The following is a 17,155-nucleotide window of genomic DNA, read 5'->3' as shown; positions in this document are numbered from 1 at the left end:
CGGACTTCTCGTCATGAACGAGGGGAAAAAATATATTTACGTTCGTTCAAACATGTCAAACGTTGTATAGCATAAATCATTAGGGCCTTTTTTAACCAGAACATGAATAATATTCAAGGTGGACGAATGCATACTCTTTTATAACGTATTGGAACGAGGGTACCCAACATGAACTCGCGCGCCAGGTGTCTAATGGGACATCATCGTTCCATGGCTCTTGTTCGGTCAGATCTCCCTCCAGAAGACTCAAAACACTTTGTAAAGGCTGGTGACATCTAGTGGAAGCAATAGGAAGTGCCAAAATATTCCTCAGCCCCTGTGTTTTTCAATGGGATAGGTTTAAAGTCAATACAACACATCAGGTATCCACTTCCTGTCAGAAAATGTCTCAGGGTTTTGCCTGCCAAATGAGTTCTGTTATACTCACAGACACCATTCAAACAGTTTTAGAAACTTTAGAGTGTTTTCTATCCATTTATAATAAGTATATGCATATTCTAGTTACTGGGTAGGATTAGTAACCAGATTAAATCGGGTACATTTTTTTTATCCAGACGTGCAAATGCTGCCCCCTCGCCCTAACAGGTTAACACAGTGTCCAAAGAAGGGCCAGAGGTATACAGCATGGTGACGTCTGCGTAGAGGTGGATCAAAGAATCACCAGCAGCAAGAGCAACATCATTGATGTATACAGAGAAGAGAGTCGGCCCAAGAATTGAACCCTGTGGTACCCCCATAGAGACGGCCAGAGGTTCGGACAACAGGCCCTTCGATTTGACATACTGAACTCTATTGTAGAAGAAGTTGGTGAACCAGGCGAGGCAATCATTTGAGAAACCAAGGCAGTTGAGTGTGCCAATAAGAATGTTGTGATTGACAGAGTCGAAAGCCTTAGCCAGGTCGATGAATACGGCTGCACAGTAATGTTTCTTATCGATGGCGGTTATGATATCATTTAGGACCTTGAGCATGGCTGAAGTGCACCCATGACCATCTCTGAAACCAGATTGCATAGCGGAGAAGGTACGGTGGGATTCGAAATGGTCGGTAATCTGTTTGATAACTTGGCTTTCGAAGACCTTAGAAAGGCAGGATATGATAGATATAGGTCTGTAGCAGTTTGGGTCTAGAATGTCTCCCCCTTTGAAGAGGGCTATCACTGCGGCAGCTTTCCAATCTATGGGAATCTTATACCATATGAAAGGATAATTTTACTGCAAATGTTTTGTGGTTATCATCATTGCTGAGTATTGAGCGCTGAACTTTTGATGTTCCTTTGTTAGCTAAGCATGAACATACTGATTAGCTAATGAGCAGCAGATGATGAAATATACCTATTTTTTGGTTTACACTGTTGCACTCATATGAAGAAAGGTCATGATTCATTATTAGTTTGCTATTGATATATGCTCCTCTTGTTGTTCTCTCCTGATTCACGACAGGTGATTCAGACTATGACTGCAGTGGATAAAGATGACTTTGCAAACGGACAGCGATTCTCCTTCTCGTTGCCGAGCGGAATCCCTGTCAACCCCAACTTCACCCTCAAGGACAACGAAGGTATTTATTGCACTCAATATCATCTGTGTGCATTTCTTATAAATTTCCCTAGCTCTGCCCTGTGGCTAAATCTCCACCCAGTGTTTCACATTCAACCACTCAATAGCAGATACCCTCAGATACTGTTCCTGTGAGGTGTAAATATAAATATTTTGATTGTCGATCTGATGACAATTAGGCACTGTTAGCGTTTCAGGGACAAAAATATTTCACAAAACAGATTGCCATTGTACTTTTGTTGTTGTCTAACAGATGACATGCTCAAGTCCTTGCCTCTCTTCCTACACCACTCTACCACATGCCTAATTGTATTGTGTACTAGGCACTAAGGCCGAGTGAATAGTTAATGGTTACCATGGCAACTGTCAGCCAGCAGTGAGGCTCGTGGATATAACAGTACATTTTGAAAAAAAGTGCTATCTAGAACCTAAAAGGGTTCTTTGGCTGTCCCCATAGGATAACCCTTTGAAGAACCCTTGTTGGTTCCAGGTAAAACCTTTTTTGGTTCCATCTAGAACAATTTTAAGTTCCATGTAGAACTCTCTGTGGAATAGGTCCTACATGGAACCCAAAACGGTTCTACTTGGAACCAAAAGAGTTCTACCTGTATCCAAAAAGGTTTCTCAATGGACTGCTAATCCATTGTGTTCTGCATGCGCGGGTTCAGTTCCCATCCTCGTCGACAATATTTCGGGGCGGCAGGTAGCTTAGTGGTTAGAGTGTTGGGCCAGTAACAACCGCAAGTCGGTTAGTCGGTTAGGACATCTACTTTGTGCATGACAAAAGTCATTGTTTACAGAGAGATTATTTCACTTATAATTCACTATAACACTTCCAATGGGTCAGAAGTGTACATACACTAAGTTGACTGTGCCTTTAAACAGCTTGGACAATTCCAGAAAATGATGTCATAGATTTAGAAGCTTCTGATAGGCTAATCAACATCATTTAAGTCAATTGGAGGTGTACCTGAGGATATATTTCAAGGCCAACCTTCAAACTCAGTGCCACTTTGCTTGACATCATGGGAAAACCAAAGATATCAACCAAGACCTCAGAAAAAAAAGTGTAGACCTCCACAAGTCTGGTTCATCCTTGGGAGCAATTTCCAAACACCTGAAGGTGCCATGTTCATCTGTACAAACAATAGTACGCAAGTATAAACACCATGGGACCACGCAGCCGTTATACCGCTCAAGAAGGAGATGCGTTCTGTCTCCTAGAGATGAACATACTTTGGTGCGAAAAGTGCAAATCAATCCCAGAACAACAGCAAAGGACCTTGTGAAGATGCTGGAGGAAACAGGTACAAAAGTATCTATATCCACAGTAAAACGAGTCCTATATCAATATAAGTCCTATATCGATATAACCTGAAAGGCCACTCTGCAAGGTAATAGCCACTGCCATAAAAAAGCAAGACTACTGTTTGCAACTGCACATGGGGACAAATATCGTACTTTTGGAGAAATGTCCTCTGGTCTGATGAAACAAAAATAGAACTGTTTGGCCATAATGACCATCGTTATGTTTGGAGGAAAAAGGGGGAGGCTTGCAAGCCGAAGAACACAATCCCAACCGTGAAGCACGGGGGTGGCAGCATTATGTTGTGGGGGTGCTTTGCTGCAGGAGGGACTGGTGTACTTCACAAAATAGATGGTATCATGTGGATATACTGAAGCAACATCTCAAGACATCAGTCAGGAAGTTAAAGCTTGGTCGCAAATGGGTCTTCCAAATGGACAATGACCCCAAGCATACTTGTGGCAAATAGCTTCAGGACAACAAGGTCAAGGTATTGGAGTGGCCATCACAAAGCCCTCACCGCAAACCTATTGTCACGCCCTAGCCATAGAGAGGTTTTTGTTCTCTATTTTGGTTAGGCCAGGGTGTGACTAGGGTGGGCATTCTATGTTCCGTTTTCTATGTTTTGTGTATTTCTTTCTTTTGGCCGGGTATGGCTCTCAATCAGGGACAGCTGTCTATCGTTGTCTCTGATTGGGAGCCATACTTAGGTAGACTTTTCCCACAGGGTTTATGTGGGTAGTTGTTTTCTGTCTTGTGTTTTTCACCTGACAGAGCTGTTGCACTTTGTTCCACTTTGTTTTTGATTCAGTGTTCAGAACTAATAAACATGATGAACAAGTACCATGCTGCACCTTGGTCCTCTCCTTGCAATAACCGTTACACCTATAGAAAACTTGTGGGCAGAACTGAAAAAGCGTGTGTGAGCAAGGAGGTCTACAAACCTGACTCAGTTACACCAGCTCTGTCAGGAGAAATGGGCCAAAATTCACCTAACTTATTGTGGGAAGGCTGTGGAAGGCTTCCCAAAACATTTGACCCAAGTTAAACAATTTAAAGCCAATGCTACCAAATACTAATTGAGTGTATGTAAACTTCTGACCCACTGGGAATGTGATGAAAGAAATAAAAGCTGAAAGAAATCATTCTGTCTACTATTATTCTGACATTTCACATTCTTAAAATAAAGTGGTGACCCTAACTGACCTAAAACAGGGAATTTTTACTAGGATTAAATGTCAGGAATTGTGAAACTGAGTTAAAAGTATTTTGTTAAGGTGTATGTAAACTTCCGACGTCAACTGTAGGTAGCCTGGGAGAGAATAGTTCACAGATCTCTGGATGGATCCGAGGAAGAGAAAAAAGAAAACTAAAATCTATGTGAAAATAGCAGATTAGGCTGTTGAGCCCTTATAGTACCTTAGGTCCGCACCACCAACCTCCTCTGTCCACCTTCCAACTATACAGCCCAGAGACTGTAAATATGTTCCAAATGGGCCCGGTCAAAAGTAGTGCAATATAAAGGGAATAGGGCGCCATTTAGGATGCAGAACTTAGGTCCGCACCACCAGCCTCGGCTGTTCACCTTCAAATTATAAATACAGCTCAGAGTCTGGTTTTACAATGTTTATCCAAGTGGCACTCAGACCCTCCTCACCTCCTCTTAACCTACCTTCCCGGGAGGTGGTTTGGTCAAGTGTATAGGGTTAAGCCCAAAAGAGCTCAAAATGTGTCCATGTATAAACTACTACAAGTGCCAAAATTCTGCATTTTAACATGTCCTTCTGTGCACCCTCTGTAAGTTGTTATCCCACTTAACATTTTCACCATCATTGTAAAGCCCTAGATATTTTGTTTCTTGGACAAAGCCTTTTCTGAAGATTGTTATTTATTTAATGTGATAATTGATTAATTTACATCAACCCTGTTACGTGAACTGAACTCTTGTTTTAATAAGATTAAACTATTCCCTTTAAAAATATATATTTAAAGTTATTATCAAATAATAGTGTAAAGCAGGGTAGCTGGTTTTACGCTTTTTTTTCAATTTTCTGGTATTTACTGGTGGAAAACTGAGCGGGTCGAGATTATCACATCAACCCTGCTACCCATAGACTGGCTAGAAATGTTTTTGTAATATTTGATTTCAATTGCCATGCCCTGTTGCCCACAACAAGGTTCCATTCCCCCTGCCATAAGGGGATTTATGCCTGATTTAAGATAAAATCATCAATCCAACAGAGTCAACACTGTTACTTTATTTGGCACTTATTAGGCACTTACTATAGTCATTTTATTTAGCCTCTTGCGATGGGATTTGTTTATGACATTTTTAAAATATTTTATTTAACCAATTGAGATGGGAAAATGTGTTTCTTATTAAATTGAATCTGTGCTCTTTATGGCAGAATGTTAAAATTAGATGAAATTCACCCGGTGTTTTTTCCCACCAAGTTACTCTTCTCAAAAGGCACCGAATTGATGGAATGACCTTGTTCTTAACAAATCTAAATCATTAGTTTAGTGTTTCTGTATCTATATGGACAAATTAAGTCCTTTGGGCTCATTTTGACCCCAGACAAAAACACCCAATTCCACCTATAGTAATTTGATAAACAGGACCTTTTGGTTTTTCTGGAGACATAATTAGAAGTTATCCATACCACCAGAGGGTGGAGGTGCACCTGTATCAGTGATTTGATCGCCTATCGTTGTAACTGGTTAAAATCACATCCAATATACACATCAAATTACCCCCTAAATATGCTTAGTTTCAGTCAAAACAGCTCATATCAGTGGTATGAATACTTGGTAGAACTGTAGTACAGAAACCAGCTACCCTCTGAATGTACACATAGTCCTATATTGGTGTGTATCCTTAGAAAAATAGTTATTTTACTGAAAATGATTTATAAATACCAGAATTCCTAAAATACCCTCTATTATTATGTATGTACAAGGTGTTAAAATTTGTTGGGTACTATATAATTTGGTTCAAAATAATTTAAAGGATTTGGTGCCATAGTCCCTACTATTGCCATTGTTTCACTAACAGCAAAGCTAATGCTGGCTGTGGTAGACATTAGTAAATAAAGACAATTTTGCCATATGTTTGGCCAATGTCTCTCCAGATACTTTTTGAAGTGATTTTAATCATTCCTTGTCAACAAAATTAATTATATTTCAAATTTTTGTGTACTGACCCTTTTTAGGCCGTCATTTGTAAATAAGAATTTGTTCTTAATTGACTTGCCTGGTTAAATAAAGGTTAAATAAATAAAGATTGTACTTTGGAAAAAAGATGCACATTATATAAAGGAAAAATGCATATTTTCTGTTAACAGAATATGCAAATGAACTGTAATTTTGCTAAAATTACAGCTGGTTTTGGTCACCCGACCTAGAATACCTCACAATCAAATGCCGATCGTTTTACCACCGAAGATAATTGTTTTTGGTTATAGTCACAGTCGTGTATATTCCCATTCAAGTCGATACCACGACGGCCCTCAAGCAACTACACTGGAAAACTGGAAACCACAAATCCTGACGCCGCATTTGTTTTAGCTGGGGATTTTAACAAAGCAAATCTGAGGGAAAAACCTACTGAAGTTCTATCAACACATTGCTTGTAGTACTCGTGCTTCAAAAACTCTCGACCATTGTTACTCTCCCTTCCCGGATGGCTACAAGGCACTCCTCGCCCTCCTTTCAACAAATCCATTCAGGACTCCATTCTGCTCCTCCCCGTCCTATAGGCAGAAACTCAAACAGGAAGTACCCGTGCTAAGATCTATTCAACACTGGTCTGACCAATCGGAATTCATGCTACAAGATTGTTTTGATCACACGGACTGGGATATGTTCCGGGTTTCCTCTGAGAATAACATTGACATATACACTGACACCAGTGACTAAGTTCATCAGGAAGTCTATAGGGGATGTTGTTCCCACCGGGACTATTAAAACCTACCCAAATCAGAAACCGTGGATAGATGGCAGCATTTGCGCGAACCACAGCATTTAACCACGACAAGGTGCTTGGGAATATGGTTGAATACAAACAGTGCAGTTATGCCCTCCGTAAGGCAATCAAAAAGGTAAAACATTAGTACAGAGAAGTGTAGTCGCCATTCAATGGCTTCGACACGAGACATACAGTATGTGGCATGGACTATCATGGATTAAAAAGGGAAAACCAGTCGCATTGCATACATCTATCTTTCTTCTGGTCAAGCTAAACACCTTCGCCCGCTTTGAGGATAACACAGAGCCACCGACAGGGGCCGACCCCAAGGACTGTGAGCTCTCGTTCTTCGTGGCCAACGTGAGTAAGACGTTATTACTGCACTGTTGGAGCTAGAAACACAAGCATTTCACTACACCTGCAATAACATTTGGTCAGTATGTGTACAGTGTATGTGACCATTTTGATTTTGATCCCAGTTATATTCCAAATGGGTCCTTACAGAAGAGACACAACAACATGTCTGTGTCCCTATATTCCCTATATAGTTCACTACTTTTAACCAGAACCCTATGGGCTCTGATCAAAAATAGTGCATTACATAGAGAATAGGGTGTAATTTGAGATGCAGTCAACGTGTCTATGCTCTATAAATAAATTGTACTGATGCAAAAACCTTTACACTGATAGCCATAAAAACTAGGTTAAAGAAAACATACTGCCAAAGTGATACCTTCTGAATGGTGCTTTTGTTAAGTGTGGTATGTGCTCTCTCGTTTCTGCTGACTGCACGTTGTGAGTTTTAAAACAACCATTAAAGCATTATGGATACTTTAGAGGCCCATTTATCCTGTCTGGCTACAACCCTGTCTCTCCTGAATCTCTAAAGCTATTAGAAAACATTTGAATTCCATTGCTGCTATTTTTTGTGCTTCTCGGAATGAAAGATATATCGCTCTGTTTCAAGGTTTAAAACCCCCCAAAATACATCTTTTATGTTGTGGTTTATGTTGCAACATTTAATTAACAATGTCTTTGAGAAGGAGACGTATAACTCAACAGTGTGATGCACACAATGGAATACACAATGCAATCGGGAGATGCAGTATCCAGGATTGGCCTTGATTAAGGCTGGTCAATAAACAAGAAACAGACATGCCTTCCCGATGCTAACTTTATAATTATTAAACATTACATCCCTCTGATCCCAGTTGTAATGAACATGATGGGAGACAGAGAGCTGGTTTCAAGCGCAGGGCACAGCAGGTGTTTATTTGTGAAGGACCACAGGAGGAGGCAGGTAGCTGGGTCCAGGGGCAGGGAGAAGGTCATACACAGGGGGTCTCAAAAGGCAACAGTACAGGCAGGGAAAAGGCTATTAACATTGTCCAGGAGATCAGGCAATAGGTTTATAACAGGAAATCTAAAGTACAGGCAGGGAATAGGCAAAAGGCGTAGTTAGTGAGGCAGGCCAAAACTATCATACACGGGAGTATTACATTACGGGAAAACCAGTGCTCCGAATAGAAGCGTATCACAAAACAAACAATACCTCACAATGATGGGGTGCAAAGAACTGAACTAAATAGTGTGTGATATTGACATACAGGTGATCAGAATGCAGGTGATTGGGATCTGGAGAGTGAGCTAGGTTCAGTGGATCTACGTGTTCGAGAGTGTGAGTTGGAAACAGACGTTACACCAGTTTTCTGTGCCACATCATTGCAATGACATTTGCTTTTCTTTATTGTTAATTAACTAGAAGGCTATGTTCTCTAAACAACCCAGTTATATTAATAGATCAATAGACTTGTGAAGGCATATTTCTGGATCCAGTTTGCATACAGAAGAGTTTTTATTATTCCAAGCTAATTAGCTCGCTAAAAGGCGGCGCTGTCAAGCCGTTGATATTTGGGAATTTTAATTAGCGAGTGTCATTCATACAGCAAGTTGCTGTGGTGCTCTATTTCGATTAAACATTTGAGACACAGTTATCTGGTATAGCATTGGGTGTATTCATGCCATAATCCCATTGACTATGCCAGGGTTTCCCAAACTCGGTCCTCAGGACCCCAAGGGGTGCATGTTTAGTTTTTTTGCCCAAGCTCTACACAATCAACTAATCATCAAGCTTTGATCATTTGAATCAGCTGTGTAGTGTCAGGGCAACAACAAAAAAACGTGAACCCCTTGGAGTCCCAAGGGCTGAAACGCTGGACTATGCACATTAATATTCTAATCCAAAACTCTGGTTTTTCTTTTGACTATTAAACCAGGGTTAGCAGTGCTGTAGAGGTAAAAAAAAATAGGGGGGGGGGGGGGTAAACTATGATCGCCAGTTGCGGTGAAAAAGTAATGCTCCATAAACTTAATTGCATTTTTCTGCAAAAGGTGTGTAGTGATACCTAACAGTGTTCCGTACACATTTTGCAATGAAAACTAATAGGACTGTAACGACCGTTTTGGCATCAAAATCCGGGGTGTAGGATACGCTTATTTTCTAGCGTTGATTGGCATGGTAATGGACCAATTTTCGTTTAAATGATCATTAGTTTTAATATTATTATGGCTAATATTAAACACATTTTTCATGAGTAGGGTGCTAATAGCAATGTGGTCATCAATAATTAATCACATAAGACTTTGATGTGCAGAATCTTAAAAAGAATACCACTGCGCCAAACTCTGCATTTACACAAGCAAACCCGTCACCTGCTGACAAAGAACATTCCTTTTTTGCTCTCACGTTTGTTATGTTAACATTTTGAAATACCTTTGTGCCAACCTTTTCACGGGAAGTGTGTTCAATAATTTTGAAATCTCAATAACGCATGTCAATAATGCATGTCCTAAATTCTTACGTGTGCTATCTATTAAACTTGTTCGCAAATTACATGCTCTAACCAAAATTGAGATGCAACATTCCTGCACGCCTCTCTTGCTGCTCTTGATTGTGCACAGGTGAAGAAATGTAACTGGACTCCCTAGAAGACAGCATGTCAGCAAACTGCAATAGTTATGAACTATGTGTAATGTTTTTGGACCATTGGCTACCCTGTAAACAGGTACTGACAGGAGCCGTGAGCCACATCCCTCAGGCCCCTGCCTTCACCTCCTCATAAGCAGCGTGTAGCTGTTGTTTTGTTCATGCAACATCATTTATTAAGATAGTGCCAAGGAAATGGACTCACAAATGTGGATGTCATTTCCATGTAATCCAATATAATGCTATTGTATATTTCATGGAAAGAGCAGGTGTTCATGAATATGATGGAGTGAGAGTACAGAGGTGAGTTGGGATTACAACTGTTGTTAGTTATATTCTTTTATATTAATATTGTTGCTTTATACAGTCATTTACTAACGTTAAGTCATTTATAAAAGTTTTTATCTTGTGCTATTGAAAGATATAGTATTAACCCCAAACATGCTCATGCTTTGTTCCTTAACATTATATAAAGTTACATTATATTCCTTCATCTCTTTGAACAAAATTACATCTATCCCCTCTGATAATAAAGTTCCCTACATTGTGTAACTTGTATATTTAACGGTATTTATTTATCAAGAAATTATCAAGAAATTATCAATTGTGAGTGTAAAGTTAATTACTTGTGAGTTCATCAATAGTTAATTCAATCAATAGTTAATTTTTTGGGTCATCACTGTGAGCCATGACTCTCAAAAGCCATGACAGCTACAGTTTACTTGTGAAGACAACTTTAGTGCCGTCCTAAAACCCCAATTCAAATTCGACACAAATCTTCAAATGGGTATGTAATTAGAAATGATATAAACTCTTTATAGTGTTTTATACATTTTAGAGGTGATAACTTGGACAAATCGGGTGGAAAAAACAGTTTCCCCACACAACATACCTTTCACTATCTCTCAGTAGTCTTCGCCTCCCCCTCCGCCAGACGGGCAGCGTGAAAGTCTCGTCATTGATTTTAATGGAAAGGGGAGAAATTGTGTTTTACAATGGTATTAATGTTACAGTTGACCTGGAAGTATAAACATTTTTGGGCTCTAAAATAAGATCAAGTGTACGGAACACCACGGAAGTTCGCTAACTACCGTTAAAATGTCAAGCTAAATAAAAAAAGGTGTGTAAACTGTTTACTTACATTTACCCTCCACTACACCACTGAGGGTTAGGCATTAAATACATTGATGTAAAAATTGCCTAGAAGGCCATCATCCCCGAGTTGCCTCTTCACTGTTGACGTTGAGACTGGTGTTTTGCAGGTACTATTTAATGAAGCTGCCAGTTGAGGACTTGTGAGGCGTCTGTTTCTCAAACTAGACACTCTAATGTACTTGTTCTCTTGCTCAGTTGTGCCCAGCTCCATTCCATTCCTCTTTCCATTCTGGTTAGTGCCAGTTTGCTCTGTTCTGTGATCTTCAGTTTCTTGGCAATTTCTCGCATGGAATAGCCTTCATTTCTCAGAAGAAGAATGGACTGATGAGTTTCAGAAGAAAGGTCTTTGTTTCTAGCCATTTTGAGCCTGTAATCAAACCCACAAATGCTGATGCTCCAGATACTCAACTAGTCTAAAGAATGCCAGTTGTATTGCTTTCTTAATCAGCACTACAGTTTTAAGTTGTGCTAACATAATTGCAAAAGGGTTTTCTATGGTTGCTGATAATAGACCTCTGTACACCTATGTAGATATTCCATAAAAAATCAGCTGTTTCTACCTACAATAGTCCTTTACAACATTAACAATGTCTACACTGTATTTCTGATCAATTTGATGTTTTAATGGACAAAAAATGTGCTTTTCTTTAAAAAACAAGGACATTTCTAAGTGACCCCAAACTTTTGAATGGTTGTGTGTGTGTGTATACATATTTATTTATACTCTGACATTACTTGTCCTAATATTTCTTAATTCTGTACTTTGATTTGTGTGCATTGTTGTGTATTGTTAGATATTACTACACTGTTGGAGCTAGGAACACAAGCATTTCACTACACTCACAAAAACATGTTCTATGTATGTGACCAAGAAATCAACTGTAATTTGATTACATTACTAATTCTAGCTACTAGTGAGAAAGTCGCCAGTTGATGTGTGTTTCATCAATGTTGAAAGAAAGCCCCAGAGCGCACATTTGACATTTTAGAATGTAGAGGGATTCCAAATTCCAGGAATCTGTTTATCTGGTGCTCATCACTATCCCCCCCCCCCCCCCCCCCCCAAAAAAAAACATCTGCAAAGCCTCTCTTAACTCTATTAATTGATAACTTTACTCAAAGTGATGTCTCTATCTGTTTGGTAATGCTCTAGCAGAGGAATTGTCTCTGATGTAAAAATGAAGCCAGTGAGTTGTTTGTACTTGTGCTTAACTAACCCAGGGCTGGGGGAATCCCCAAAGGTACACAGTAGTCTTGCATCCTCAAAAAACACACACAAAGAAACAGAAACACACAGAAACAAAAACACTCACAAATACTCACACACACTCCCAGTGGTGCCCTGTTATATAATGGGGAGCCTAGCATATGAAAAATGAAGCTGCTACCGTAGAACCAACCTTAATTCACAGTCAATAGTCCTAGCTACAGAGAGTACAAAACCTTACGAACACCTTCCTAATATTGAGTTGCACCCCCTTTTGCCCATCAGAACAGCCTCAATTCGTTGGGCATGGACTACACGGTGTCAAGCTTTCCACAGGGATGCTGGTCCATGTTGACTACAATGCATCCCACAGTTGTGTCAAGTTGGCTAGATGTCCTTTGGGTGGTGGACCATTCTTGATCCACATGGGAAACTGTTGAGCGTGAAAAACCCAGCAGTGTTGCAGCTCTTGAAACACTCAAATCGGTATGCCTGGCACCTACTACCATACCCCGTTCATCTTTTGTCTTGCCCATTCAAACTCTGAATGGAAAGCATACACAATCCATGTCTCAATTGTCTTCAGGCTTAAAATATATATTTTTTTACCTGTCTCCTCCCCTTCAGCTACACTGCTTGAAGTGGATTTAACAGGTGACATCAATAAGGGATCATATCTTTCACCTGGTCAGTCTGTCATGGAAAGAGCATGTGTTCCTAATGTTTTGTACATTCAGTGTCTAGTTGTAGCTATAGCTATATACCTGTAGGTCTTCCTATATAATTGATAGTCATTGGAAGCCTCATTACTGTTTAATTTACATTGCAGCTATTCAGGATATGCTGTATAATACTAAACAAGGTTTATTTTAATAAATGTGAAATTATTTAAAAACGCATATTTTTGTCTAGTTACCCAGTCAGAGCACAGAATCCCTTTCTGGTCTCTTGTTAATTTGTGGCACATATGGTATGATGTGCCAGAGTGCTCGTGACCTGTCTCTTTCTCTCCTCTCTCTCTCTCTCTCTCTCTCTCTCGCTCTCACACACAAACGCGCGCACACACACACTTCAGAGAGATGACAGAGTTGAATGTTATGTAAATGATGACTATGATGTCCTTGCCCACAGACCCAACTCTAATATGATATTGCCATGTCATAGTTGACACAGAGACAGACAGTCTTGTCCTCTCTATTCCACAACAGAATGCTATAATATAGTCTATATTACAATGGATCTGGGCTTCAGATATGAAAGCAATGATAATGAATACTAAACATCTCTCTCCTGCCTTCTCTCCTACCCTCGTTCTTTTGTCTCTCCCGGTTTCTTGGAGATTGGAGTGGGAGTTGGTGGTGGCCTCGGTAGTACTAGTTTGGTATTTACTACTTTACACTACAGTGCTGTCTGTGGACGACAGGTTTTCACAGTGAATGAGCTAGTATAAAACCTTGCTCCCTATGGGCCCTGGAAAAATGTAGCGCATTAAATATGGAATAGGGTGCCGTTTGGGACGTAACCAGTGTCTCTCACAACATCCACTGGATTACTTCCATTTATTTCCTCTCTCACCTTTATTAGTAGAGTGGCCTCATGGATGTTGAAGGTGAACTGCTCATTTGCTGTTGCTTGATTTATTGTAATGACTCAGAGAAAAAAAGACAGTACAGGGTCACAATTCAACGGCTCAGACATGAGATGCATTAGGTAGGGACCTCAGAAAATCGCGGATTATAAAGGGTAAACCAGCCAAGTCCGGGACACTGACGCCTCACTCCCAGATAAGCTAAACACCTTTTTCACCCGCTTTGAGAAAAGCAACACAGAGCCACCAACGTGTGCCCCTGCTGCTCATGAGGACTGTGGGCTCCCGATCTCTGTAGCTAACTTGAGTAGAACCTTCAAGCATGTTAACCGTTGCGTCGATTACAGCTCAGCTTTTAACACCATAGTGCCCTCCAAGCTTGTCACTAAGCTCAGGACCTTGGGTCTGAACACTTCCCTTTGCAACTGGATCCTAGATTTCCTGACAGGCCGACCCCAGGTTGAGGGTAGGCATCAACACTTCTGCCCAGCTGATCCTCAACAATAGGACCCCCCAGGGGTGTGTGCTCAGCCCCTTCCTGTACTCCCTGTTCACCCATTACTGCATGGCCATGCAGGACTCCAACTCAACCATCAAGGTTGCTTACGACAGTGGTAGGCCTGATTACCAACAACAATGAGACAGCTTACAGGGAGGAGGATAGAGGCCTCGACAGAGTGGTAATAGGAAAATAACCTCTCCCTCAACATCAACAAAATGAAGGATCTTATCGTGGACTTGGCTGATTTCTTTTGATTTTTCCCATGACGTCATGCAAAGAGACACTGAGTTTGAAGGTAGGCCTTGAAATACATCCACAGGTACACCTCCAATTGACTCAAATTATGTCAATTAGCCTATCAGAAGCTTCTAAAGCCATGCCATCATTTTCTGGAATTTTCCAAGCTGTTTAAAGGCAGTCAACTTAGTGTATGTAAACTTCTGACCCACTTGTGATACAGTGAATTATAAGTGAAATAATCTGTCTGTAAACAATTGTTGGAAAAATTACTTGTGTCATGCACAAAGCAGTTGTCCTAACCGACTTGCCAAAACTATAGTTTGTTAATAACACATTTTTGGAGTGGTTGAAAAAAAATGTTAATGACTCCAACCTAAGTGTATGTAAACTTCCGACTTCAACTGTATACTGGTGGACATTCTTAGTTTATCTTGTGTAAAAAAAAAACGTAAAAAAAAAACATTTTAATTGCTTGACATTTGACTGCATTGATAGGTGATAGCAACATAAGCATATCGCAGCACTGCTATAACACCTACTAAACTGTGTATGCAACCAATACATTTTGATTTGTTAAGAACTACCTCTGGAAAAAAACTAAAACAACAAACAGATCAAGACAACAGATGCAAAGAGAGACATTTACCAGCTTGAGAGAGAGAGGAAGCCTGTATGTGTATATCCTGGAACGGAAGCATTTGTATTTCAAAGTGAAAGTGCATTTGCTCAATATCGCCATTAAAAATCCGGGTCCGAGTGGAGCGCTCTAGACAGAATCCCCCCTAATGGGAAGTGTGGCCTGGGAAGCTACTATTCCTGAGTGAGTCCTCTGCTCTCCGCCAACATGGCTAATTTGCGCTAATGAATGCATTCTCTTTCGTTCTCTCTCTCTCCATTTTCAGACAACACAGCGAGCATCATCACACGGCGGAGGCAGTTCAGTCGGCTCGTCCAGGAGCTATATGAGCTCCCCATAGTGGTGTGGGATGGTGGGGAGCCAGCGCTGAGTGGCACTAGCACACTGACCCTGCGGGTGTGCCCGTGCCAGCGCAAAGGGAGGGTGCAGACGTGCCAGGATGAGAGGGGCCTCCTCTCCTCGGCAGGCCTCAGCACGGGGGCCCTGATCGCCATCCTGCTGTGCATCGTCATCCTGCTGGGTAGGTGTTGCCTGGGTAACAGCAAGTCTAGGGGCATGGTGGAGGGTATGGGCCGCCTGGTTGGCATCACACCTGAGGGGCATAGTGGTGAGGATGTGTGCATGCCTTGGGGGCATCATGCCTTAGGGCACGGTAGTGGAACACCTGGGGGGCATCTTGTCTGAGGGGCATGGTGGTGGAGGGTATGTGCGTTAGAACGCCTAGAGGCATGGTGAAGGGTAGGGAGGAGAGCAGCAGGAGGGGGTGGATACTTTAAAAGGGATGAATGGAAGGGTGAGGAAGGACACAGGTGGGTTGTAGAATGAGGGAGGATAGGGAGAAGGTCAGGATGATGGAGAAGTAGAGAACAGAGAATGAGTGAGATTGGGCCAGATGGGTAGATGGATGTGTGAAGAAAGATGGACTGAGAGGAGAATAGAATAAGGTAAAGGAAAGGACAAGGAGACTTGAGAGAAAGGTGTATAAAGAGGGATAGAGCTGTGTTAAACCTATCCAGAAATGTTTTGCTCCTCTGTATTTACTACTTTAGGAAAAACACACTATTTAAGTTAAAGATAGAATCCGCAGTAGGGAAAACAGCGCCACTGTCCTTCCCACAGACGTTTTTGTTTGTAAACCAAAGGGAGGTGAGGAGCATTGGCCAACGTGGTGAGAAAGTGTGCTGTTTGTGTGTGCAATGATGTCAGAGTAAAAAGAAAATGAAGGGCAGTAACTTCTTTGTTGTGGATTATTGCAAAGGAGGTGGACATTTCACCATTAAAGGGGAACTCCACTCAAAAATGATATTTTAGTATTATTTTTCATTAGTCCACTGTTGATACAGTCCCAAAATGTTTTACATGTCAGCAGTCAAGTCTTCAACATATTGGACCTTCAAGAAGCAACGTGTCACCGGCCCCATCATCATGATGATACAAAACACTTTTGCTAAGTCAAATATCTTCCAAACTTGACTGGTGACATGCAAAACATGTTTTGACTGTATCAACACCGAACTAATGAAAAAATTACCAAAATATAGTTTTGGAGTGGAGTTCCCATTTAAGGATTCCAGCTTTAAATGAATGTGTTGTATAGTAAATGCTTTATAATAAGAGATCAAATAGAAAGTTCCCACAGAAAACAACTAACAGCTTTCCCTTTTCAGCAAAGGGGTTACAACACTACCACCACTGCCGAATACCAACAAAGAGTCTCTCTAGCAAACAGAACAGCAGTAGGACAGGGGAGAGAGTGTGTATAATTAACAGAATCTTCCATCTCACACTCACCCCTTCTCCCTTGATTGTCCGTGGACATCGGTGCGTGAAGGTGATGCATATTCATTTCAGCAGTCTCAGCACGGCATTGCCAGAGTCTGAGGCTCACAGCAACTAAAGGCCATCATCACTGTTTGGAGTGAATGCATGAGCAAGAGACTGCACCTGCATGACTAATCATCAGCAGGAGAGAGATTGACGGAGGGAGGGACAGAGAAAGTGACAGGGA

General features: G+C 41.0%; 1 protein-coding gene across 1 annotated transcript in view; it reads left to right on the top strand.

Moving 5' to 3' along the window:
• LOC106590046 (cadherin-18) overlaps positions 1–17,155 on the top strand; it is a 215,459-nt gene that overhangs the window by 195,681 nt on the left and 2,623 nt on the right. The window contains exons 10-11 of the mRNA XM_014180558.3: positions 1,443–1,560; positions 15,413–15,667. Coding sequence (XP_014036033.3) covers positions 1,443–1,560; positions 15,413–15,667 — 373 coding nt within the window. The remainder of the gene's footprint in view (positions 1–1,442; positions 1,561–15,412; positions 15,668–17,155) is intronic.

The sequence above is a fragment of the Salmo salar genome, chromosome 29 (assembly GCF_965601325.2).
Source record: "Salmo salar chromosome 29, fSalSal1, whole genome shotgun sequence".
NCBI lineage: Eukaryota > Metazoa > Chordata > Actinopteri > Salmoniformes > Salmonidae > Salmo > Salmo salar.
The sequence above is the reverse complement of the archived record's forward strand: the minus strand, read 5'-3'. Positions and strand labels throughout refer to the sequence as shown.